Below are 26,863 nucleotides of genomic sequence, written 5' to 3' on the forward strand. Positions count from 1 at the left end.
ATCAATCATTATTTAAACATCATTTTTTAGGTCTTGATATTGACATATTGACTGCACCCTGCTGGGTTTCAGCTTCTCAGGGATCCCTTGTTGAGCCTCAGTCAGGCTTGAAGCTTCAGTCATCGTGAATCATGTGACGCGATAGTCTTTTGAAACAAGCATGTGACACACTGTATCGAGCAGTACATTTTCAAGAGGTGAAACAAGTGTCGGCGCCTCAGCTCGCCCTTGTGTATAGAGCACCGTGAAGCAGCCAACGTGGCTGTGTGTGTGCGGTTCTGGCCGAACTGCTCACTTGATTTCACGGTCGTGTCCGCGGCTGCCAAGAGCTGCAGACCAGCAAATCCTCCTACGATTCACAAGCACAAACATGTCTACAAAACAGGGAACACACCACGAGATGGAGGAGAATCGCTATTTCAGCAGTTCATTCAAAATGTCTTATTTAGTAAAAGGAAAGGTCTGCTGCTGTTGGTCCTCTATAGCCTACACTTTACTGCTTTCTGAACTTTGGGGAAATCTGAAGACCAAAAGGATACACAAGATGTCTTGAATATTCAGATGTGCTTTCATGGTGCAGTGGTCACATCCACAAATGACGGAAGAAAACAGCTACTTGTGATATTGTCACAGTGTAGAAATGTTATCCGATCCAGGCTTTCTTAAATGCACACCTCAGCTGTTTTGAGCCCTCGATAGCGTCACCACCGTGCAAGGTATGGTCACCAAACTGTACGGGTGTGTAGTTGAAGTCAAAATGAAGGCAGCGTTCAAAGATTGGTGTGGTTCGAGCAAGGCTGCCTGAAGAAAGGGGGTAGGGTAGTGGGGAATGAGCCATTGCCCCCCCCACCACACACACTTTACACCCCTGGCCCAATTTGGTGTTGCGGCTGTTGTGATCCCATCGCAAGATGGTCTCTAGTTCATGATTAAGCACTCGACTCCATGGTATTCCTCAAACTATGTGTTTAACAATATCCTGGTGGCAAAATGTGAAAAATGATAAAGCGTACTTTTTTTCTTCTGATTTTCTCTAAGAAGTTAAAATGGTCGTTTGGGACCCGTGGCATGCAGCTGATGTTTTCCTGCTTGGCCTCATGATGGCGCTGTTGTCTCACTGTGCAGGATGATGAAACAGTTTATGTACATTATCTTACTGTCACAGTATTGATGGTGCAGCACCTGCCAGGTTCAGTGCAGAGCAGCCTTTGTTTGATGGTGCAGGGTTTTGATGACAGCGGCTCTGGGAATGAAGATGTAGGCTCCCCGAGTCCTCTGACGATGAGCAATTCATTCTTGTGTCACTTAGGAATCCTTTAAAAGCTGGAGAGTGAGAGTGAGGAAACTATAACTCTGATGACATGAGCTGTGAATGTCATAAACGTCAGGAAGGATGCTGTCCAAGTAGCAGTCCCAGGAGATGTTAGGACTAATGAGGGAACCTCATTGCATTTCTCAACTGGTTCCATCCTCACTGTTACACATGCAAATAGTTTTTCTGGCCATATTTTCAACTTGGGAAGCCAGAGGATCTAGCTTGAAGAAGAAAAAAAGAGAGGTGCCACAATGTTGAGAAAAGCCGATGGGTGCTCTAGAAGTCATTTAGAAATGTTTAAAAAGTTTCTCCCAGAAACAGAAATTCAACCCACAAAGCAACGCTTAAGGGGACACATCCCAGACAGTGCATCGCACAGCTCAGTCGGAGATGTTTTGTTGAACTAAATGCTGCCCATGTGTTGTCAAATTGCAATGGCAAATTCGTTTGTTCATGTCCGTTTGCATGGTGTTTTCTTAAAACGTAGTTTGGTCTGTGTGTAGCGTGGTGATTATTGTCTGATGACTGTAGGGGGGAAAGTTCCTGCGTTTTCCAGATAGGCTACAAAAGTCCTCCGCTGAATTCACTTCTCATCAAAACCAACCCGAGCGCCTCTGACTCCGCGAATCTCCGTTTAGGAGGAGTTTGTGACTCCTGTAGCTCAGGACCTCTACCAACAGGCTCTGCGCGAGAGTTGCAGCAGAAACATTTGTCCTGCAAACTTCGGTCTCTAGGCCGAGTATACACTTTTTTCTTTTTGGGAATTGAGCCAAACTAACAGTTATCTCGGAGCAAAATTTGGTCAGGGGGGGGGGGGGGAGAAAATAAAAAGGGGCGACGCCGCGAGCGCTCCCAGCATGGCGCTAAAAACTGACGAAAGTCGGGTGTATGTTACCAAAACCTCAAAGGGAAACGGCGTCGGCAGGCTGAAAGAGCGCAACAATGCAGACGCAAACATTTTTGGCTCCGGACATGTTGATCTGCTAGCCCGTGACATGGACAGACCCCGCTGTCAGACAGCTGCCGCTCCTCAGGAGGAGTTATTAGACGCTGACTGCCGTGTGGGCGACAGTCGCTCTTTTTCTGCCTGCGCCACAATCTCGGAAACAGCCAGGGAGCTCTGCAAAGCTGTGTCCGTGTCGCTGGGACTGGCCATGGAGTCCAATGACACGAGCGACGTGGATGCCGCTCTCCCCCCGTGCGCCGCCGCCAATGACCAAATGCGCGGGGAGTATTTGTACATGCCTCGTAACTGTCCCGGAGCTCACGGCGCCGTCACCGAGTACAAGTGCCCCGAACGAGACGACCGGCCCCCGCACGACCAGAGGCAACTGGTGGAGATGTTCAAAAGTTCCGAGACGGCCGCGCGTCTCCAACACCTCGCCCCGGATCGGACATCTGTGCATGAGCAAAACTTCGCACTGTGCAAGTCCGATGACATAACTTCAGAAGAGAGAGAGCATCTGGACACAGCGCGCGCTGCCTCTTGCCCCTATGCGTCATCCGCGCCAGGTAGCGTATTGGCACACTACGGTCAGAATGCCGGGGAGAGACCGTGCCGGGTCTACGAGCCCCCCGATGAGGCGACGGACTTCGGAGACGCCATGGAGAACAACTTCAGCGGTTATCAGCCGGAACAATACAGCGTCAAAGTGAAGTGCGAGGACGGCGAGTCTGCCGGGGCATCGTGGGGCAGTAATTACCACCCTAATGAGAAGTACAACTCTCAGTGTTGGGGCTCGAGGCAGTGCATGAATGCGCACAGCACGGAGACCACCACCGCGTTCATATGTAATCCATATGAGAGGAGCGTCGTGCGTCCCGAGCAGTGGTACCCCGGCGGGATGCTGAGGCCGCCTTATCCCAACTCCAACTACGTGAAGACCGAAGTCGGCGAGTGGCTGGATGTCGCCTACAATGACCCCAGGTAAGCTAAAATAATAATTGTGATGATAATAATAATAATAATAATTTGTGTCATGTGATGACGAAGCTGAAATGTTTAGGGAGCAGAGAAGGGGTGAGTTTGCTCTGACTTCTAGACGATATTGCGGCTAAATGTTGACTCTGATTCAAGTTTAATGCTGCAGGTGTCCACTGTGACCACAGTCTGACCTTAATGTGACCACAGGCACGAGCGTTAAGAGGCTGGCATCGGTGGATAAACTCCCACATAGATTAGATGTTTTTACTCTGCGGTAAGGGCAAACAACACTTCATCATAATATAACGCCAGCTTCATAATAGATATAGATGGATTTATTCTCATTCAGCGGTTTTATTTATTTCTCGCAGACAGCTGTTTAAGGTCTTAATGTTTCTTTACATTGAAAGGAATATGTTTATTTTAAACTTCTTTTTTTTTTTTGGTCAGAAACCAAATGTCATCCTGCACACGTTTTCTACTGCTTAGACAAAAAGCGTACAAAAGAGTACTTTATGACATTATCAGGCTACTTTTAATAAATGCTTTGCAAACTAAAACTCAACTGAGGTTGCACTGCATTTTGAAACAGACGTAGGAATGTTTGTCTGGTTCACATCCTTGACTTAGATTCATGTGCAACCCTGAGCAGATTTTATGTTATTTAAAATATCACTGACAAACTTTTAAAACAAAGTTCCTTTAGATTACAGGTGAGTGGAAGCAACCCTCGTTAAAATACGTTTTCCACTTTCCTTTTAATTTGAGTAATCTCCCATGGTAAAGTCATTATAAAGTTTTATTAATGTCCATTAATAAATTTAAAATAATTAATGTCCATTAATTATTTAAAATAACAAAACAAAACGATAAATATACAGATAAAGTAATAATATCTTTAAGATTTGTTAATAATCAAATTCATAAACTTCTGTTCAAGAACAAATTTTGGAGTCTGTCATCAAACATAAAACAAATATAATTGTCAGTGTTTTGTCTGAGGCACCTGCTCATAACATCCACGTGAAAAACGAATGAAGAAAGTATTTCTGAATGTACTCTGTGAAAACAATGTGTATCACTGGAAAGCGGCTTAATCACAAATCTAGTTTTCCTGTGAGAAACTATCACCACTGAATTTGGTAATTCCAGCAAAATAATGTTTGACTTCAATTTGTGTCTAAGCGGAGGGAAACGTTTATAGTTCTGACAATTTCAGACGCTTGTCAATTTTACAAATGTTTCCAAAGCTGTCAGGTTTTTGTTTTGTTCGTGTTGGGGTCGACGATTTGCTTGGTCTACTAAATGAGAGTGTGGCCTTCAGGATGACAAAGCACACAGAGTGGACATGTTAACTGACAGCCACACGCTACCATGTGTACGGCTAACTGACGTCATCATACCTTTTCTCTGACCGGCTGTGATTGATTGAGAACTTGACACTAATCAGCTCGGTGCATTACTGTGTGTGTGTGTGTTACTAAATTAGAAATGTACGAACAAGGAATATAGATGAAGCAGTCATAGGTGGTGTTGTTGTTTTTAAATTAATTATTGAATTTCAGATTCTCAAAACCAGATAATAGAAAACCAAACAACACAATCCCTGAACAACAGCTGACGTAATACAGACTGTAATACTAAAATAAAAATAAGTGAGAATTTACTAATATTTAAATATAAATAAAAGCAAATAGACAATAACAAAATCACCAATAAACTAAGGTAAATCAAAATTACAGCATTAAAGGGAAACACGAGGGGAATAGGTAAAACAAATGTAACTAAACGATATCAACATGAAACATCCCCAGTTGATTACTTACATCATGACAAGTATATCTTATATTACAAGTTTCTGAAAATATGAAAATATGCAAATGAGTGCGAATTTGCATACATTTCCAAAACAGAAATCTGAACATTTAATAAAGCCAGGTGCAAAAATCTTTTGAAAATAAAATCATTTTGTTCTCTTTGTATCACTTCATAATGAGAAACACGACAGACATTAAATAAATACATTGTGGCCATGTTTTTAGGAATAAACTGTTCTATAAATCTGTCTATGAATGATTTATGAACAAAAGCCTCAGTGAAGATCTTCAAAATATAGATAGGAAGGAGCTCTTGGTGAAGAAGAGTATATTTATGGCTCAGACTATGAGGGAAAACGGCTTTTAAAAGTGTGTATTGGTAATGCACTACAATTTGGAAGACGCTACAGGAGTAGGGTGAAAAAATGAACTAATAGAACTCACCATGAAACTTCCCCAGTTAATTACATGCATTACGTTAAGACAATAACTTTTATTGTTTTACATGTTTTCTTAAATGCTATGTTTAAATGTGCAATTAAAGCATTATGTAATGCAAACGTTTGGTAAATTTATGAGAATTGTTTACAGACTCAAATAGTCAAAGTAGTAAAATAAACACCTAAATGTGTATTGTTGATATTTTCTTTCCACTCGTCTGAGAGAAGACATGTCATAGCAGCAAAATCTTAAAAAAGACCAGTGTGTGAAAACATTTTTTTTTATGCCTGTAGTGTCTAACTTTACATGTTAAGTAAATGTGTCCGATGAAAACTGTGACACTGTTAACTGTCCACTCACAGTCCTAAAAGGGGGAATGTTGAAATAGTCTCCATATGTTTCCTTCTGCTGCGCCATCGAACACATCCACCCTCTGGCAGGCATGGCAGCCTCAATAACAGCTGTCACTACAGAGATCTGTGTGTGTCTGCAAATACACATGGCAACATGAGTCAACTATCAATACAAGCGCGCCCCGTGTGCTCTATGAGCCGTGCACTAAACTAAATCATTCAACCTAATGCCAGAAAGGTGTGTTCACTGGTTCCCCTGTAGTGAGGGAAACTGCAGAAACGTTCTCGTGTTATTATTGTATTTCTCAAACTAATTTATTAGGCTATAGGATTATTTCTTAAAAGCCGCCACCATGTGCAGGTCTGAGATCAATTCCTGGAATAAAGTTTTCCATTTTGTCATTCTCATGTGTTTATTAAGCATAATACTTTTGATCAGTGGCGTTCCTAAATGTGAAACCAGTGAAACCAGTTGCAGTATCCCAAACAAGGAGCTGCTCCCAAACACGTGGATTTACATGCAGACCTACCGAGCTGTGCTCCGACTTCATCTGCTTCCAATCAAGAAGACATAGAGCCCTAAACATACTTTGCCTAATGGCAAAAGGTACATGCTGGTTTTATTTTTATGGTATTTTCCTTTATTTGAATCTTTGGACTGTAGGCAAAGATAGGAAACACTGGAAAATAGAGAGACGATTCATCTGTGGCTGAGGTCCCGTGCCAGACCTCGGTGTCAGTTCACAGGGTTTATGTGGTATTCAGTTTAGACTTCTAGGTTAGCCGGATGTCACCAAGTGCAAAAGCATAAAGTCATTAGAGCCCTGAGAGATCCAGCTTTCCTCTTTGTTTATCACCCCAAGTTCTTTGGCATGTCTTAGGAGGCAGGTTTTCTGAGTTATATTACTGTTGCTGAATATAACCCAGAGCAGGTCTTTGATCTTACCCTGTTCCAGATCTGAGCTTTACTCTGCGGAGTTATTAAGAAAGAGTCCTTGAAATCGCTGTACCTACGGGGATGCAGGTTTGCTTCAGCCTTATGTAACACTTTTTGTTGTAAGAAGACAACAACCCCCTGCATTTAGGCAGCTCTTAGCGCTTAGTACGGCCCTGAGCAGGTGGAGATGGCCCCATGGTATAAATACTGTGGGGCGTAATTGGTGAATGAGGAAGGTAATCCGGTGACATTCAGAGTTCCCAAGTAATGCAGTGAAGTGAGATGGGAGCAGGCTGAGCAAAATGGAAACAAGTGACCAATTTGTGCCTCGGTGTTATTGGCAGAACAATATATCAATGCAGGAGATAAATGTGCTTCAATTTTAACCGGTCTAAACGTGGAAAATCCTCAGCATGTAATTCACTATAGTAGAGTATTATTCATTTTGGCAGTGGTGGAATGTAACTAAGTAGTAGTAGTACTCTACTTCAGTTCTTCCATCTTATGCAGCTTTGTACTTATACATCACTTAATCTCACAGGCAATACTGTACTTTTTAATGCACATTGATCTGACAACTTTAGTCACTTTTCAGTAAATCATACCCCTCCTTTCCAGTGAAAACCATGTTTCTCCAAATTTAGTGATTTGGAATTTGTTTTTTTCTTGAAGGATCAAGTGTTCCTCAATGATTCTACCTCTTAAGATAAATAAACTATGTAAAACCCTTTTCAATTAGCTGGAAAACGATAGTCACAAAGGTGTTTTTCTGACTTTTTAGAGGTACGTTGTTCAGCTGAGCGACACTTTTCGAATATGATGCACTGCTTTAGATTAAACTACCCAATCATAAACATTTAGAGCAGTAAAATGTAACATACACATTACTCCAGCAGTAATATTAAGCCAGTTTACTGCACAATGGGATACTTTAAGTGCATTTTGCTGATAATACTTACATACTTGTACTTAAGGAAGACTTCGAAAACAGGCCTTTCAGACGTAGTGGAGTATTTTCACAGTGTGGTACTGCTGCTTTAACTTAAATCAAGGATCTGGAGAGTTCTTCCACCACTGTGTTTTTGGCCTTGTGTGGCAGTTGAACCGGCTCAGCTGGCTGATGGCGTATATGGCATGGCAGTCATGTAGCTGCAGCTTTGGTTGAATTTCGGGACTCTGGCCGACAGAGGGGCCACACTGGTCCATCTGTGTGAATTCTTCGAACAAAGACTTTTTTAATAGGATTGCTTTGCTGGCATGTGCTGTACTTTTAATTATCATGTTCACACAAACAGACAGAAGTGATGAATTTATCTTTAATCAACCAGATTTTAAGAGTTTTTTTTTTTTTTTTTTTTTTTTTGCAGAGAGAGGAGTGTGAAGTGAACCCTGTAACATCTGTGAGTGAAGTGAATTATGTCCAGAGTGTAGTGTGAGAGAAAATCCTGCTACAACCCATGAACAGAAATGTACAGTGAAGGAATTCAGTGAAGATAACTGGTCCGTATTGACATTTATGTCTTGTGACAGAGGAGCAACTGCATGCTGTTAGCATGTCATGAGTGAAAACAGATGTTTCTTCTGATTTAGCTGAAGCAACAACACGACACGGAGTTTCCAGACTCACAATTACTTCAACTTTGACATATTCATGGATGCATATTAGTCTAGCAAATTATACAGAGTAAAATCAAGCAAGCTGAAGCAAATCTGTGCAATGAAGTCATGTATTTCAAACTCCGTGTTGATATTTATCTGACCATCAATCCCCTCAGCTCTGAACTCCCCGTCTGAAGATCTGAGGCTGCAGAATAACTGATTCAAAAAGTTTTACTAATGCAAGCACACTGTTCTACTTTCAACTTGTTTTATCTGTTTTATTATTGTTTTATCTCGTATTATTTGCTGGGTATTTTATCCCATCTTACTTTTGTACTATTTAAATTGTCAGATTTTATTTAACTGCAGTCCTGGAATGTTTCCCACAAAATGCTTGAGTGCCAGTATAATGTAATAGAAGACATTTAGCTGGATAGGGGCAGTGACTTTATGTGATTCTGCAAAGTATTTCATTTTGTCTTGTGCATCTTATGTTTTGATATTTTTGTAATACAATTGTTCCTGAATACTTGCATGTATGCAATACGTCTGGTTTGTCTCGCTCTCCAAAGGTGTGAGTAAACAAGAATATGATCATGATCTACAGCAAAAGCATTCAAGCAAATCAGCTACTATGCAATATCAGAATCATCTCAAAGATGACAGAATAATCTGTATTTAAGACCGTATGTCAAAAAAAACGTTTAACCTCACAAGACGGAAAGAAGAAGAGTGAATGTGAAATCTTCCCCGAAGCCCTGACAGAATGAGATACATCGCATTTAAAAAGTGTAAGAAATGTAAACTATATACCAGGATCTTTCATCCCTGCATGCTTTTAAATCCAGGAACTTCCAGGTCACTGGACTAGTTAATCCTACATTCTCTTCACATAAATACCACACGTGACACGCGGTTTTCTTGTACGACACACACTGGAACGAAATCAATAATAGCGGACATTGAAAGTGAGCGTGGCTTACTTAAAGCTTTAAATACTGCAGTTCTATAGGTGAATATGGGTCAGCGCCCATTTTACCAATAAAAAGCCTCAGAGCGTTGCCATACAGATCTTGACGTGCACATTTTTTAACATTTATTGTTGATGGATCCTAAACCACATAAGAATTCTCGCTATTACAAAAAGTCCCTTTTCAAGTCACTATTCATTACATCCCTGATCTCTGATCTCACGCTAGTCTGGACATCAGTCTAAAGTCCATATAATACAGGTTTCAGAGCTAAGATTAATGTTATAAAGGAAATTGAATGTAAGATCTCCATTGTTTCATAGTGTTATATAGATAATAACTTAAATACTTGACGTTACTAGACATTTTTTTTCACTGTTCCCACTTGTCTGAATCATTTTCTTTCCTCTTGTCACCTAAACTCTACCGTGACACAGTTGAGCTTCATCCTTGTCTCTTTTACTGCGAAAACCTTGATATCTTAAGTTGCACGTCACTGAGGCAACGTTATGTCTGAACCTTTTCCAATCTCTCCGTTTTCAAGGCTGAAGCTGGGCGCCCATCGCGCCCCCACCCAACCCCTTGGCCACGGTGTTGGCGCTAAGATCTTTCCCACACTTTCTGTCATCACACTCTGTGTCCTCCTTAAATTGCTCACCGAGAGGCCGTAGCTCTGGGGAGTGAATAGTAAATGCTCTGTGGTTACAGTTTGGACAGTATTAAACCAGTAAAAAAATGATGGCTATACTGCGGTGTGTGCTCTCAAGGTTAGGCTTTAAAATGGGCTATTAGTTTCACAAGATAGTAAAAAACCAAGTGAAATACAGAAACAATGGATCGTAAAATTCAGTGCAGTGACCCAGCTGATGCATCCAAGCTGCGGAACATTAACATTGATTTCTAGTGAAGATAAATGGTGATATAATTTTTATTTAATACCAACAATCAAATGTTAGTCATAACCTTGTTTTTATGAGTGTGCTGTTCATCTATCCTGTTTCATATGTTTCGCTGCAGGTTCGAGACTGGCAGAGAGCACATGTTCCCCATGGAGTTCTTCTTTCCACCACAGAGGATGTGCCTGATTTGTTCAGACGAGGCATCTGGCTGCCATTACGGTGCGCTCACCTGTGGCAGCTGCAAGGTTTTCTTCAAAAGGGCTGCGGAAGGTAAAACTCAAGGGGGTAGGGGGGGGGGTCACTTGGGCCCTGAGTTGCCAGTAGTCAACAGCTAAACCCGCTGCCTTTCATTTGAGTTAAAACACTGATTCTGTACATCCAGTGTTTCTTACATTTTCAATAATTCAACAGATTGTTTATCTACAAGTAACCTCTGGTTTCTCTGTCCGGCTTAGGCAAACAGAAATACTTGTGCGCCAGCAAAAACGACTGCACCATCGATAAGCTAAGGAGGAAGAACTGTCCGTCTTGTCGGCTGAAGAAGTGTTTTGAAGCTGGAATGACTCTCGGAGGTAGGATGAATTAAGATACTAAAATCTGCTTTTAGAAGAAACAATTGTCGTTTATTTTATGTTTTTATTGAAGCGTTGCTAACCACCAACTATTTTGTAAGTATTACCATCAGTTGCATTTCACTTCAGACAAAGGATTTGTGCCGTAATATACCTTAAAATACATACATCTGTGCAGCATGGACTACAATAAACACTTTGCACTACACACTGTATGAACAAAGCACACTACAGAGAAAGTGAAGTCCTAAAAGTGGTTTCCCAGGACCAAGTACTTTATTCTCTCTGCACTGCATATCCTAGCTGGCTCTCTTCAATTGCAGCATCATCACAATAGGGGATGTTACTGATAATCAAGCCCCTGGCTGAGCTGCCATGCAATTTAGACCTATTCCATTCACTTCTCCTTACTGTCACCCACACCTGTTCGTCATATTAGGCTGTAAAGATTGACATGTAGTGGACTAATTTTAGTCTTGTGTTCAATTTTCACTCTCTTCCATTTTTCTCATTCTGTTAACGGTGAAAATTGTACTCGAAGCACAAAGCTGACATGAGACATGTGAATTAAAGCAGCAGACACGCTGGTAATTTTGCCACCAGTCACTGACAAATCCATGGAGGGAAAATGTGATCTAATGCTGCGATTGTAAGTGAAAAGGCACACCTTTTCTAGTTGTGGCTTTAAAGAGCCTCCTTTCACAGACGTTCTCTTCCTGGACATGTAATTCACTCGCTGCATTTCACAGGAAAATTTATGACAATCATTTTTAGAAGTGGAGGCAAAAAAATGATGCTTATTATCAGAGAGGGTTTTTACTCAAAATACTATAAAAAACAAATTTAAGCAGGAAGGTTTCTGGTTTGACTCACTGGATTTTTATGTATCAATTAAACTCTAAACTTTGTATCATTAGATCAGATCATATTCTGTCTGTAGTTTCTCTCCTCGTAGTTTGGAAGGTCTAAAGAGGGAGCAAAGAAATCTTTGGCATCTGGTCAATATTGAAAAGCCCAGTTATTATAAATTGCTCAAAGATTTCATTTTTTATAATTTGAATTCCATATTATTCCTGGAATGCTAATTACATCCACAAATGGAAGTTACGCAGGGAGGCTGCTGTCACCGAACCATGATAGCTGTATCCTTCTGCAGCGACCTGAAGGAAGCTCGCTGCACATCGGAACTAAAGGCTTCTTGTGTTGACATGCAAATAGAGCTCACAGATTTTATCATACTAAAACCTTTTACAGTTTATGAGCTCAAGCCCTGAATCGCAGAACAATTTGTGTCTCTAACCCAAAGTGTGCTTGACATGCGTCCAAAGCCACTTCAGTTTCCGTTTCACCACCAGCGAGTGAGAGTTGCTTAACACGAGCCGCCGTTCTCCTCCAACTTCTCAGTGTGTGCATTGTCAGTTTAAATGTATTACTCATTCAAAAAAATGTTCTGCATTTCAGTAATGGTAATTTATTTTCATCAAATGGTGAATGAACAACCACACTGAAGCTCTTCAGGTCAGGTCCAGAGGATAGATGTATGTGGACTCAAACTCTTTTTTGATAAGCAGGTTTTATCATTGAAGGGCATGGTTCCGGATTGTTATTTGGGAATTAGTATATAGCTTTTAACTTGAAGTTAATTTATCCATCTCAACATAGCAGCAGAAATGTCCTTTTTCCTAGAAAACATCATCTGTGGGATCCCAAGTGATTCTAAACCAGCATGGAGGTCTCAAACCTGCAGCGTGTCCTCGTCTGTCCCAGTTAGTTATTTCTGAAAAATTCTACCGTCTCTAAATGCAAAGTGACAAGTGTTTTTTGCTTTTCTAAAGAAACTACAATTTGTGAATCCAACTAAATATTCTAACCTTTGATATTTAGTTTGAAGCGATAATTAACAGTTTTCTTAGCGTTTCCAGCCCTGATTTGTGTTATTTCATAGAAACTAATAAAACAATAATATATCCACAACAATAGGAGGAAGAAAGCGACAGGAGTCTTTGTGGAAGACTTTTTTACCAGAGCTCCCTCACATCTCTCTCTCTCTCTCTCTCTTTGAGTCAGACTCTCTGACACATTACTCCCTCAAACATAACTGACATCGGTGAGCTAATGATGTAATGACATCTACAACCTGGACACCAAAGTGAGAGTAAAGTGGGATCTGCAAAGGAACACATTACAAAAATGGCATTTCAAGAGGAGCAAAACGTGCTAAAGTGACCTTCGAGTTTTATGTGCAATCAGGTTATCCTGGCAAGCTAAAATGGTAGTCGAGCTAAAGATGGTGATTATAATGGGGATGAGACGGATAATGACACAGAGGGAAGTGGTCCACAAAATGTGAGTATATTGAGGTGAAAATGTCCAATAAATTTTACATGTGCAATTTGAGTTGAGTGAAAATAGGCTTGTAACGGACGCGTCTGCAGCTTATTCACCGGAGGTCAGTTTCAGCTGGAAACAGTCGACGATACCGACGCCACAGCTCAGTGTGCTGGTCAATCAACGAAGTTAACAACGGCTTGACTAATTAATTGTTCTGTCTGTGTAACAGACTGCGCTTGAATCCGTCGTTTTGGATGTCAACCGCCTATTTATATTGGCTTCAACAACCCACCTTATTTACACTGTACTCTGCAAAGATCAGACGCCTGCCTGTGTCACAACTGAGAATCCTGGGAAAGGAATTTTTAATTAACCATTTTTATTTGAGATGTTTGTTGTCAGATCAGACATAGAAATGTGAGACTTGCCAATTATCCTTCTTATATAATCTACAATTGTCTTTCAACCCCGCTGCTCTTGAGAGAGACTTAAGTCTTGTCTATAACAGGCAATTCAATATTTATCCAAGTGAACGAGAAAGCCAGGCTGCAGTTTTAATGAGACATCCTCGACACAGAAGCTGCAAGAGGCAATTGCATTACGATTAATTCCATTTTAACTGTCAGTCAACGTTGGTATAATTGATTCAAGAAATCATTTCAAAGAGCATATCCGTTTTAGCAGATTGTAACAAAAGTTAAACACAAGTGAACAGCAGACATGTCTGTTCCTTAATGCAGTCATTTCTCAGCACATAGTCCCTATATATATGACAGATATATTATACAGTATATATATATATATATATATATATACTGTGTATATATCTGTCAGTCACTCCAGCTCAGCCTGTCGTCCTGAAATAACAGGCTGTGTTGAAGCTTAACTGCCCACAGTTCTTTAACTTGTGGAAATAAATCAGTCAGTTATTGAGTGCAGTGAATGGTGGTGGTCTTAAACCATGACTGTTAAAGAACCAAATGTATTTGGCAGCTGTTTAGCGGAATAAAATCATTCCATTTTGGTTGTATCACTACTTACTGTACATGGCAATCTACTCCAGCAAATCAAAGACCTGGCTCCCATTCAGTTCCTAAGTGCAGGTTGTCATATGGAGCAGCTGCCTCGGGACATTCAGCATTAGTGGGGAAATAAATTGCAGCCTTTTCATTGCTCAAGATGAGCAAGTTGTTTTTTCAAACATATGGTACTTGTTATTTTTTTTGTTGTTGTCTCTTATTCCCTATATGCTTTGCAGTGTGTAGGGAAACATATGTGTAATGCAAACATGCAGGATTTAGTGAGTGGTGTAGTTCAGAGATATACTTTCAACGCTCTGCAAAACCTTCTTGGGAGGAAACATGATATATGGGGGGGGGGGGGGCATAATTCATACATTGAAATCACCAGCGAGCTCTCATACAAGATGACCAGAAGGCTTTCCAGCAGATGAGGCTCTTCTCTTCAGAGAGTTTTCTTTCGAATGGAATATGAGTCAACATCTTCGACGCTATTAGTAGATCATTAGTAGATTAGTAGAATAAATTGCTATTTCCCTCAAAAGGTTACTTAAAACCTACAGTTGCGCTATGAATCAGATGTTTCGTAAAACAGAATTACTTTTAGTCTATGTACTGTTCAGATTGTGCTATTTAGCAATGATGACCTGAGAGGACGTAAGTTATTGATTATCAATCAAAAGTTCAGTGCTGACAAATGCATTCACTAGTATCTGCGATTGTGATTATTTTCTGAAAGGGAAACCTTTTTCTTCCATCACTGGAGCATCGGCAAATCATTCTGCACATCTAGCTGTAATGGATCTTACGAGCAAGCAGAAGATCCATCATGGCTCCAGACACGAGTTTTTAGAGCACAGTTGCTCAAGTTGCGTCCCGCGGGCCAATGGCGGCCCACAGAAACATTTTGTGAGGCCCCTGAATGTGACATGAAATGCATGCATGCATATTTGAATCACTTACAGTCACTCCACTTTCAAGAGCCTACACTTAATACACTACTCGACTTGTGCGTAAAACTGCGACCTCGTAACAAACGTCTGTCAGGTTAGGGATGACATCTTAGCAACTATAGTGGCACTATAGTGGAATTATGTTTTGTCAACAATGCTAGTGCTGGTAAAGACAGTTAATGCTTTCAGAGGACAACTCTGCAGTTTAGCTTGGAAGTAAGAGAAAAAGGATATAGAAGCTGTGTGGTTGAGGAGAAAAGCATTTGTCAGGAATAATAGATCAACTCGTCTGACCTCGGAGGACAGATAAAGTGATCTGCTTTATCTGCAAATGGGGGAATTTAGCGCTCAAGGAATTTAATGTTCAACACCGTTTTGAGACTAATCACAAATCCTACGACTTCCTGTGCAGCCCTCAATCTCAAAAATATGCTGGCTCTCTATGTTGGCACTCCGTCTTCAAAACTTTGAGAACCCCTAATTTAGAGGACAACTGGATTCGTCAGTCAAAGTCAATCAAATGTAGTAATTTAGGATCATTTGCAAAACACATGCAGCTCTGGTGGATTGGAGATTAATGACTAGGCTTGCTTGTTAACTGGTTGGGTGATGAAATAGCATAAACAAAATAACAAATGAATGGATTCTTAATTTCTTGCTTTTGTTTGTAGCCCGTAAACTGAAGAAGATTGGACAACAGAAAAACCCTGAGGAGGAACATCCTCTGAAGGACCCTTCAGAAGTCATCCAGAATTTCTCTCCTAAGTCAGGCCTGAACTTCAACTCCCAAATGGTCTTCCTCAACATCCTGGAGTCCATTGAACCCGAGGTGGTGAACGCAGGGCACGACTACGGCCAACCGGACTCGGCTGCCACGCTGCTCACCAGCCTCAACGAGCTGGGAGAGAGACAACTGGTCAAAGTGGTCAAATGGGCAAAAGGATTGCCAGGTAGGAACCTATTTGAGGTCTTTGAAGCAGTGTGGCTTTTTGGCTGCTAAATGCTTCGCTGTGTTCGCCAGCTACTCGCTAACTGTGTCTATCGGCCGTTTGGTGCTGGGCAGGCTTATGACGCTGTCTGAAAACTGCCTTGATCAAAGCAGTGAGAGTGAATCAAAACAGCAATGCTGCGAACAATAAAACCAAAACAATGAGCTGAAAGATGCTTAAAAGGCTCCATAGAGCTGAGGGGATTTGCAGAGTCGGGGGATAATTCTCTGTGGGTTTATCACTGCTTGTGTGTGACCCCTTTCACACACAAGTGGTTATTTGATCTGTTGTTAATGTAAATATCCTGATTATAGCAGCTTTAGATTCTGATGATAAGCAAATATGGTTCCATCTCATATGAGCCAACCTTTACAATGTTTGTGTCTTGGCCGTGCATGGGTCATATGATGCAGCTTCATTCTGACCAATGATACTTAAATTTAGGAGGTTATTTTAATGTTTCACAGGATTGTACACAATTAAGAGAATTGTGTTCTCATTAGAGCAATATTCCTCATCTGTGTAAAAAGCTTCCAGATCATAGGTGTTTAATACAAACACAGTAATTGAGTTATTTATTTTTCTTACAAAATATTTCCTAACATTAAACCAATGACTCTTAAAAATAGATAATTCTGAGGACCAGTCTTTAAAAATGTAATATCTACACCAAGATAAATCTCAATATATCATTTGTAATTCAGACAAACCTGATGACTATTAAGGGGGTTTTAATAAATGAATTGGTCCTGTGTCATTGCAAGACACGGCCATGTAAAGCTGTGTATCATCAGTATCGGTATCTTACAGTTTATCATCTATAGAAACAAATATTTACAACTGTCTGCCAGAGAGATGAAGTAGGAGGCAGACCAATTAAATGCCATATGCCATATGTCAAATACGTGTTGTATCCAATGATGCTGAATCTTTCTCCTTAGGTTTCAGAAATCTCCATATGGACGACCAAATGACTGTCATTCAACACTCATGGATGGGGGTGATGGTGTTTGCCCTCGGATGGAGGTCTTACAAGAACGTCAACGGTCGGATGCTTTACTTCGCCCCGGATCTTGTGTTCAATGAGTATGTACAACTCTGAAGTCTTGAATTCAACTGTGTTCTCTAAAATGATTTCATCAGTGGGTGACCAACATGCTGTGCTCCTCATTTCATTTTGAGATCAGCCCCAGCGAGTGAGTTGGCGCTGTCGTACATAATACAGACGCATCAGTTTCTCTCTGTCTTCATCTCTTTCTCTCTCTCTTCCATTTCTCAAAACACAAAGACGTCTCTAACATTTTTTGGCTGGCTTTTTTGGATCATGTTCATCCAATTCCCGCCGTAGGTGTTCTTTTGTCAATGTGAGATTAAAGGGAGGAACGCTCACAGCCCTGGTGAAGCTTATTCAGCTCTGAATATTACTCATGACAGACAACAGTGGTTTGGTCTGTGTGAGTGTTAGTGAGGAATATTAATGGTCTTATTTAGTCCCATCAAATGTTTACTGCCATAGATCTGTGGGAGTAGAAGTTGATCTTTAAATCAATAATTATTCCTTTAAAAGCTCAAGTATTTTGTGTGTTGTGTAAACCGTTGATACATGGTATGCCGGGTTTTTTACACATTATAATTGTGTAGTTTATAACAGCAGCACTATTTAAGCTATACTTGCATGCATTCATTGTTTATGTCTACTTTATGTGAAATGCTGTTCATCTACAGTAACCAAACGAATGTATTAAATTCAGAGGTTTGTTGCTGATAAATACTGCCTGTCATATTTAGAGGAAATGTATCTTTTTTTAAAAATGTAAACCTACAGCATATACCACCTGTCATTTGCTATATTCGGTTTTTATGCAAAACTACAGTAACAATAAGTTTTAGTACCTCTGTGAAGTTTGCTTGGGAGAAAACCTCAATCGTAATTTATATTTATGAATATCAATAAAAGGAGCAACTGGAAAGTATCTGGCTCGATCTTGAACCGGCAGGATAAATCTGGCAGGTAGCATCAACATTTAATACAACATCCTGAAGCGAGCAGAGAGTTCAGATTTACTTACTGTTTGGGTCAACTCCTGCAGCAGTGAGTAAACTTTAAAGCTGTGCTCTTAAATTATTTTATAGTTTATGTTTGCATATCGTGCAAGTAGTAAATAGTGTCTCCCATTAAACCCTTTCTGCCCACCAGTTTATAAATCAGGCTTTCTGCAAAATATACTGATGTCGACTCCGTACCAGAGATAACCTTAATAACATCACTATGACAACAACACGATGACATCATGGTTATTTTGCCATTTTAAAAGCTTCCTCCACAGACAGACTGAATAATACTCTTTGTGATGAGAAAGCTGAACTTGATGTGTGAATTCAGTAAACTTAATTCAGTTAAGTTAACAATTCTGATATTTTTCGTTTCGATTTCCATTAAAACAATAACTGCAATATTTAGACAAAACAGCATTGCCCCATGACAATATAACAAGGGGCAATGTAAAAGGGCACTCAGAGAGAGCAGACCTCCGCCAAGGCTGTTTCCATAGGTGAGAAAAACACCACCTGTGATTCGGATCCTCTTCATAAGTGTAATGGGTTCCTTCCACCAAGGTTCATGACAATTGGGGCCAGTAGTGTAATCCTGCTGACAAACAAACAAACTGAACCGAATACATAGCCTCTTGGTGGAGGTAATAAAGCCATAATGTACACAGCTCTCCGTGATGCCGCTTGCAGTTGTTGTGTTTGCTGAATGTCACCTCACCGAGTATCCTAACAGATTATGTTGATTATTATGTAAATCTAAAAATGCACACCGACTGAGACAGAGCAGAGAACTGCTCTGTACTCAAACTCTCCTTGCTTCACATTTTTTTGTCACACCCAGTTCAGTGATTTGACAGCAGGTGCTTTTCCTTTTACAGCTGACAGAATATACAGAATATAAATGGAATATGAACACTGGGCTTAGAGGAGGAGGAACACACCAGGGAATCCCAAACAGATTCCAGTTGAAAGTTTCAAGTTATGATTAAAGAGAGAATGTAGTTCCTCTCATTTTCCATAACCTTTTACTCAAGTCAAAATCCATATCTAGGAAACTAAAGAAGACCAAAGTTCCTTATCATGGTAGAAGTTAATTTATTCAGCTGTTTTTTGAGGGTTGGTGGATCAGTAGTTCAGATTTTCTAGGATTGAATTAGGGCTGGCGGAGGCCATGTAAGTCAGAAAGGTGGATCATTTGAGCTACTTGAAAGAAATTTTGCATAAAATGTTAAGTGCTCCTTGTGATCTTTTAAATTAGCTGCTTACCGTCTCCTGTCGGGCCAAGTCTTTCCTCCTTAAGAGGGGTAAAAACCCCGGCACAGTCATTGTAATTGGAGACTGAATTAAGGACTGAGATGGAGGAGATTATTGGGCTTTTTCATTGAACTAAAAGTGCAGGTGTACTACTTATATATCAGGCATACTGGTTTACTTTATTTTTTATAAGAATATATTCACATGAAAGAACAGATATCTGCTGTGATACATGATCTCATAAGACAGTTGATAGATACATGTAATCTATGATGGTTGTGTAGGTTTGTATACAGAAGCAGGTTGTCATACAGACATTTTTAGCTGCTGGTATAACTGGCTCAAAGAAGTAGTTTGACATTTTTGGAAATTATTTGTTTTCTTGCCAAGGGCTGCATGAGAAGATTGATAGCCTACTGCTTAGCTTAGCATAAGGTCTAGAGACTAACGCTGCTCCTGGCCCAAAATAGTCTGTTAAACTAACACAAAAATAAGAAATAACATATCTTGCGTTATAATGAGTGAGGTTTAGAGGTGCTAGTTGGCAGATGTTGTCGACTTTGGACAGACTTAGGCTAGCTGTTTCCAGGCTTTACGCAAAGCTAAGCTAACAAGCTGAGCTAAGCTAACCAGCCACTGGCCATAGCGGTATACTAACCAGCGAGACATGAGAGTGGTATCTTCTAATCTAACTCGCGGCAAGAAAGTCAATTTCCCAACTAACCAGTTAACTAAGCTTACATTTTGCATACAGTTTGGTTGTTTTACGTGTGTCCGTCAGACCTGACTGGGGGTTCTGTGTATGTTCTGCTGTGTTAGCCGTTTCAAATCACGTATCAACTGTTTCTACAATGACTTTTTCAAGCTAGAAAATTCAGCCATCAGATTGATGAGGACGTTTGAAAGTCACATATTGTAGCGTTTTAAAAGGAGGTTTCAGCAGCTCAGTGTGCAGTAGCTCTGGTCATTGTTTGGAGATGGGTGTCAGTGCAGCAATGACATCATCCCCGTTAACAAACCATCTCCATCATCGTCCTCACAAAGCTGGCTTATAGGAATCTATCAAAAATGTGCAAATATTGGATTGTACGTGATCTGTGTCTGTTATGCACGTATACGATCGCATATCTGACACTTTGCATTCATTTGAGAGATGGGGAACATTCAGGTCTATCTAGCTCTATTGCATTTCTATCATCACGGCATAGAACAATGTTACAAACTGTCTCTTTCCTCAGTGATGATAAAGGCAGAATCGTTTCATCACACTGAATAGAGATGGCAAACTTTGATCACGATGCCTGTTCTCCCACTCTCCTTCTCCCAGGCTCGTTTAAATAACTGAAGATTGTTCACGTGTGACGAACATGAAATATCCAATCACCGCTTTTAATATTCCACTATGAATGATGAGGACATTTTACTGAACTGTATTGCCATTCACAATGGAAGAGATTCTAGTGTAACGGAGTTGTGCGTTTTAAACATCTTGCTCCAAATGTCAAAGATCACACAGCAGAAATCTGTTTTGTTTTATAGATAATTCAGTGCCAACGACCCCATTACAGCATTGATAGATATGGATCCAACCTCTGACATTCTTTCCCATTCAGTAGTTAATTATTACAGAATAAATGTCCAAGGTGTAAAGCAAGTTGTTCCTTCGCTCTCTGATTTGAAAATGTCCTTTTTATTTCACATTTCTGATCCTGACCTTTTTTACATCTGCAGACATCGGATGCAGATTTCCTCAATGTACGAGCACTGCATAAGGATGAGACATCTTTCACAGGAGTTCCTGCTGCTGCAGATCTCTCAGGAAGAGTTCCTCTGCATGAAGGCCTTGCTCCTCTTCAGCATTCGTAAGTCGTGTCCGGTGTGCTTAGCATCAACATGTCAAAACAAACTGCTTAGCTTGATCCCATAAGTGGACATGCAGGAGAGAGACAACTGCTGAGCATGTCGTCAAAGCTGTTTTTTTTTTTTTCTGTTTTCACCAGTTCCTGTCGAGGGTCTGAAGAGTCAGAAGTACTTCGATGAATTGCGTCTCACCTACATCAACGAACTCGATCGGCTCATTAACTATCGAATGGCGACCAATTGTCCTCAGCGGTTCTACCAGCTCACCCGACTCTTGGACTCTCTCCAGATGGTGAGATACACCGCTTCAAATGGCTTCAACTGTGGGCGCATCATAGACGAGCTCGGAGGACAGTCTAAAGCAAGATGAATTGTACTTTGCTGAAAACATTTCTTGGCTTTGCCGCACAATTAAATCTCATGGGATGCTGTGTTTTTTAATAGCCCATGGAAAATGCAGCATTTAAGCCAGTGCAAGCAGAATCTCTTTTTTAGAAAAAAAATGTTTAACGGAGGAGTTTTACATGATTTTTCATTATGTTATGTATTTTCACGAGACATGTCTCCTGAGTCATTGTGAAAACCCTGTTTGTAGTCAATTTTAGCCAAATGATTTATTTGTGTTTCTTCTGTTGCAGACGGTAAAGAAGCTCCACCAGTTTACATTTGACCTTTTCGTCCAGGCTCAGTCGCTCCACACGAAGGTCAGCTTCCCAGAGATGATTGGAGAAATAATCTCAGTACATGTACCAAAGATGCTGGCAGGTTTGGCTAAACCGATCCTGTTTCACCAGTAGAGGGATTTTTAATTGATCAAAAAGTGACTCATCTTTGCTGCCTCCGTAAACTTTAACAAAGGTACTGTTTACCTACATCTTCAGTCTAATAGCTCTTAGCCCTGTCCTGTAATCATTATTTTGTTGCTCAAGTGTTTTTGTTTTTTTTGTTCCTTTTAGCCATAATTGAGATTGTTTGTTCAAAAACTGTTAAAGCTTTTATCTGAGGCACTGCAAGGCATCACCTGCTGACAGCTCTGCTTTTTCTGAGTGGACAGTTTTGTGTTTTCAGAGATTCTACTTTACATACACAGTACGTCTGTAAATCATGATTACAGCAACCAAAAAGTAACAGGGTCAAAAACATTTTTTGGAAGTTTTGCATGTGACCTTTATTATACATACACATGGCAAGGTATTCATAAATACTGAAAAACAAGAGATGGCCTCAAAGAGCAGATGAGAATTTGATCACAGAAATATACAAATACTTGTTTCCCATCAACTTTCCCAAAATCAGTTTTTCTAAGTGCCGATGCACCTGCTAAGTTCCTGCTTGTGATATTTAGAGTAATTAATACAACTTGTGAGGCATTTAAGTGCTTAAGTGCCTTAAAATAAAAAAAAAGTTTATAACAACTGTCAAAGACAAACTTGATGTGCTACATCGTCATTGTTTACAGTGAACCTACAATACTAGATTGTCCTGCTGTGCGACTGTCCAGTGGTTTTGGGGCTGCAGGTCGGTCATTCAGGATAAAGTCTACTGTCTAGAACACATGCTGTCGTAATTTGAAACTAAATCAAGCCAAGTAGAGTATTGGTTACTGAAACGGTAATCCAACTATGAAATTATAAATAACATCATTGTTACTACCTCTTGGGCTCACATGTCTCTCAACAGCTTAAGTTGTTGCACTGAGTATTTAGCTGAAGTAGTTCTGACCGCAATCGCAGGCAGCTGCAGTATATTTGTTTTTACCTGACTGTAACAAATATGTATGCAAGACTGTGTTCATCCAGCATTCACTTAAAAATCACTTTTATTGAAGCTCAAATTCACAATAAAGTCAAAGACTTATTTACTTTACACTGTGAACAAGATGACGGGTAATGTCAGGCTGTGGGTCAGCTGTTGTGTCTGTCTGGCAGCACCCGTACAACCAAAACGGCACTTTGTGTTGTTTAAAGGGAAGATTTGCAACCCTAAATCATGGATGATTATAAATGTAATTGATCGAGGCAATAAATTCCTCAGTGGGTGCCGTGTTATTGACAGAGAAAGCTGAGTTCACAGCTGCAAAAATGTTCCTGCATCCAGCGCTGTCTTCTGACAGTGGCAGTGACGTAGTTGGAAGCATGGAAGAAATACTGGCTATTTGAGAGCATGGATTTGTGGTCTCTAACTCTGGGTGGCCACTTCCATGGGGCGTGCTCCAAATGCTGCTAAAAAACAGAACTCCCTAAATCTGTTGTAAGTTTCATTGTGTAAATACAGTTGACAAACAAATGCCACACATAACTTACTTGTTCTCTTCGCTTGTATAGCAACAGTGAACATGGCATCCAAAAATAAGAGTGCAGAGGATGTTATGGATGAGGATACTTTTTACAGTGTATTGACTGAGTATTGGGGCCGTATTTATTCCAGCCTTACTTGAGTATACGTCCGAACAAATGCTTCTGATCCTGGGCATCAGAAGCTCGCTTTGCAAGGCATCCTGGTACGTGTAGGCACTGCCAGCACAGCTCTGTGCGAAATAACAAATATTTCACCCGGTCATCACTATTTGCTCGTCTACTTCTAAAAATCAAATATCATACGTGATCATGCATGATCTGTACAATTCTTACAAAACACAGCATGACGTAACATTTCAGCCAGGTGACGGTCATGGAAGAAGCAACCGGAGTCCTATAATGTTAAAGTGTAAACGGTCCGTTGTTTGATTGAGTCAATGCAGCACAGTTCAGACATCTGCAGCTCACTGCATGCTGACTGTCGTTCTGCACTTCAAACCTTTTCAATTCACATTGGCAGCAAATGTGCAAAGCTGTTTTCTTTATGTTACAACATTTTAAAGCATTAACTTAGAAATATTTAGTCGGTAAACTTGTCAAAGCAGGTACTTGGCATTAGTGACATTGTATAAAATTGGACTGTTAGTTTAAGAAGTTTCGGTACTTTATTTCTCCACTGCACAGCTACAAAACTATTGATAACTGAATATTCCTAGTGCAACTTTGAAGAAGTCGCCAAAGATATATATTTTTTTCTGCATGACAAACTATGTTTGTATAGATATTTAGAAAGTATCAACCCCCCACCGAGTTTGTTTTTGCATTTACTTTAAAGCATATAAAGGCAGAGCAAAAGATTCATTGATACAACTAAAACTATGCTGTCTGCACTCAGCGCTGTGTACTACAGCAGAGTAGAACATCCCTGATAGACAGCACGGTGTTGACAGCGTCATGGTGTTGACAGCGTCATGCTGCGTGCGGCACTGGTAGACTTGTAGGGACACAAGACGAGAGCGTGGCACCAAATACAGGCAAAGACTGGATGAGAACTTGGACGATCCAAATAGCCAGCGATCTCAGATTAGGCCAGTCATGTTCCAACAGGACAACAAATAGAAACTTACAGCCAACTTGTAACTGGAAGGGCTTCAGATGTAGAATGTGAAAGTCCTTGGCTTGTCCTGGCAAACCTTGGAGATGAAAACCAAGGGAGAAAAAAAACCCTGAAGAATGCCTTGAAGATAAGTGATCAAAGACACTTGAGTCCAACTGTTGAAAAGTATTCATTCAAGTAGTCAAATACAGTTATTGGTTTTTGTATGTTATTTAAGAACCAAGGCGAGGAAATACAAGGACCTTTGTACAATGATCTTGGTCTGCTTGATGCGGAGCGTACATTACACTGGAATAGTGTATTTCGGTCGATGAACTAGAAGTGTAGGGCACTCACAATCCAACGCAAACAAAACTTCAAATTCACTTCTGTGGTACATTCTGCAGGAGCGTTTCATAACTCTGTAAATTCAACACTTTTTAACAGTTCCACATTTATTTCACAAGCTTGTATAGATGCATGCGTGTGATTGTTTAAATGTAGGCATCGGGTTTCGCTTCACACAAAGCAATGCATGGACATCCACGGATCACTCCGAGTTCCTGTCTTTTTGCATACTGACTGATGTTCGATGCATGGGACATCTGTCAGAAGGCATGAAGCCATTTTGTTGTACAGTGCAAAGTGGTACGTTGACTAGAACAGTCATTTTCAGTGTTTTGTAACTGATTCATTCATAGACTTCAGTTGAGCGCTTCAGAGTACTTTACTTCGTCTGCAGAAATGAATGTCTTCGTCTTGTCTTTTTATACAATCTTTGCTATGCAGGAACGGGGGAGAAAATGGAATCCAGTAGCTATAGACGAGTTCACTTGACCCCCACCACAGCGGCTGATTACAGCCCTGACACTTGAATACATGTGTCCGCTGTCATTAGAGAGAGCGACAGTTCAGTGTGAAGTTGCAACTACACAGAAGCTTAATTAAACGATAATAAGAACCCAAGTTATATATAAAACAGTTAAATGATTCGCAGTACCTGTCATTTTAAGTATACACATAATGCTTCAGTTTTGATCAAATAAAAAATAAAAATTCAGAAATGGATATTTATCAAACCTCACATTTCCTGTATGCACTATATTGTCAGACTGATGTTGCAGCAACTTTTATCCTTTTAAATTAACGCTGGTTCTAAAGAATGTTGTGATTTTTTTAATGCTGTTTTAACTTTATTATGCATTACATATGGGGAATTTGAAGGCACTTCTAGTGCCGGTGACTAATGCACTTCAATGAGTCATTTTTGTAATACTAATATGATTTAATCACAGTAGACTACAGTGTTTGTATTATGTCAATTGACAAAAGCTGGTATGTGCCCAGTGTACTGCATATTCACCTGATCTTTGTACATGCTACAGTAACTGTATATATTGATTTGTTTAATGTCTGTTTTGGTGTCCCAACACTTGACTTTTAAAGTCATCTCTTGTATGATTTTTACCTTTTGTGACTTGGATATGTGTGTTTTTCAAAATGTGTAAAGCTGCATCATCTTTTAAAGGCAATTAAAACAATTCTGAATTTCCTTGTTTGAAGTAATTCTACAAGACACTGTAAAGTAACGCCGATGGCATGTCATCATTTTATCTCCAAGTCCAAATGTTTACGTCGTCTTTGATTGGGGGGGGGGAAGAAGAGCTGCTTGGAACAAGTCAGATTTGAGACATAAAGAGGCTTACTTCATTTTAATCATATGGATTCAAAACTGCGTACACTGCTTGAATGCCGGACAGAAAAGACAATAACAGTAAAATCTTAAAAAATGTGCCGTAGTTATCTGGTAAGCATGATGCTTTTAACTAAAAAGTATAACAAATATTCATCCAGTATAAATGCCTTACCAAAGAAATATGTTGGCACCAACTGTTTAGTTCAGCTTGGACATCCCCTGAACCATGCGCTCGCTTCAGTGAGAACACGCACTTTTTTGTTCTCGTTCTTGTGCTCCCCGATTTGAAAATGTCGCACTCGGCTGTAAATTGATTTACTGCAGCTCAAGCTCAAACTAATTGGCACAAAAGCTCTGAGCAGGGAATTTCCAATGGTCCCTGATCAGGGCCAACCAACCACCAAGTCCAGCGCCGCTGGTGCAGCAGCTGAGTTACAAATCAGTGGATTTCACTGTGGCTCTGAGGTAGGAAAGGTTGGAATGTGGCA

The 26,863-nt window shown here is 40.3% G+C and overlaps 1 protein-coding gene across 1 annotated transcript; it reads left to right on the top strand.

Annotated features, from left to right (window-relative positions):
* The first annotated feature begins 1,438 nt into the window (after positions 1–1,438).
* Positions 1,439–26,231, top strand: LOC116388769 (androgen receptor-like). Its single transcript, XM_031856933.1, has 8 exons — positions 1,439–3,242; positions 10,375–10,526; positions 10,712–10,828; positions 15,803–16,081; positions 17,062–17,206; positions 21,158–21,288; positions 21,427–21,578; positions 21,925–26,231. The coding sequence occupies exons 1-8, from the start codon at positions 2,173–2,175 to the stop codon at positions 22,081–22,083; spliced, it is 2,205 nt and encodes a 734-aa protein (XP_031712793.1). The 5' UTR covers positions 1,439–2,172; the 3' UTR covers positions 22,084–26,231.
* The last annotated feature ends 632 nt before the right edge of the window (positions 26,232–26,863 follow it).

Source organism: Anarrhichthys ocellatus, unplaced genomic scaffold (genome assembly GCF_004355925.1).
Source record: "Anarrhichthys ocellatus isolate YVR2014 unplaced genomic scaffold, GSC_Weel_1.0 scaffold18, whole genome shotgun sequence".
NCBI lineage: Eukaryota > Metazoa > Chordata > Actinopteri > Perciformes > Anarhichadidae > Anarrhichthys > Anarrhichthys ocellatus.

Bases quoted from the DNA above. Each gene is read 5' to 3' on its own strand.
- LOC116388769 (XM_031856933.1), top strand. From the start codon at position 2,173: ATGGCGCTAAAAACTGACGAAAGTCGGGTGTATGTTACCAAAACCTCA. The intron at 3,243-10,374 runs GTAAGCTAAAAT...GTTTCGCTGCAG, and splicing joins GTCGCCTACAATGACCCCAG to GTTCGAGACTGGCAGAGAGC. The intron at 16,082-17,061 runs GTAGGAACCTAT...CTTTCTCCTTAG, and splicing joins ATGGGCAAAAGGATTGCCAG to GTTTCAGAAATCTCCATATG.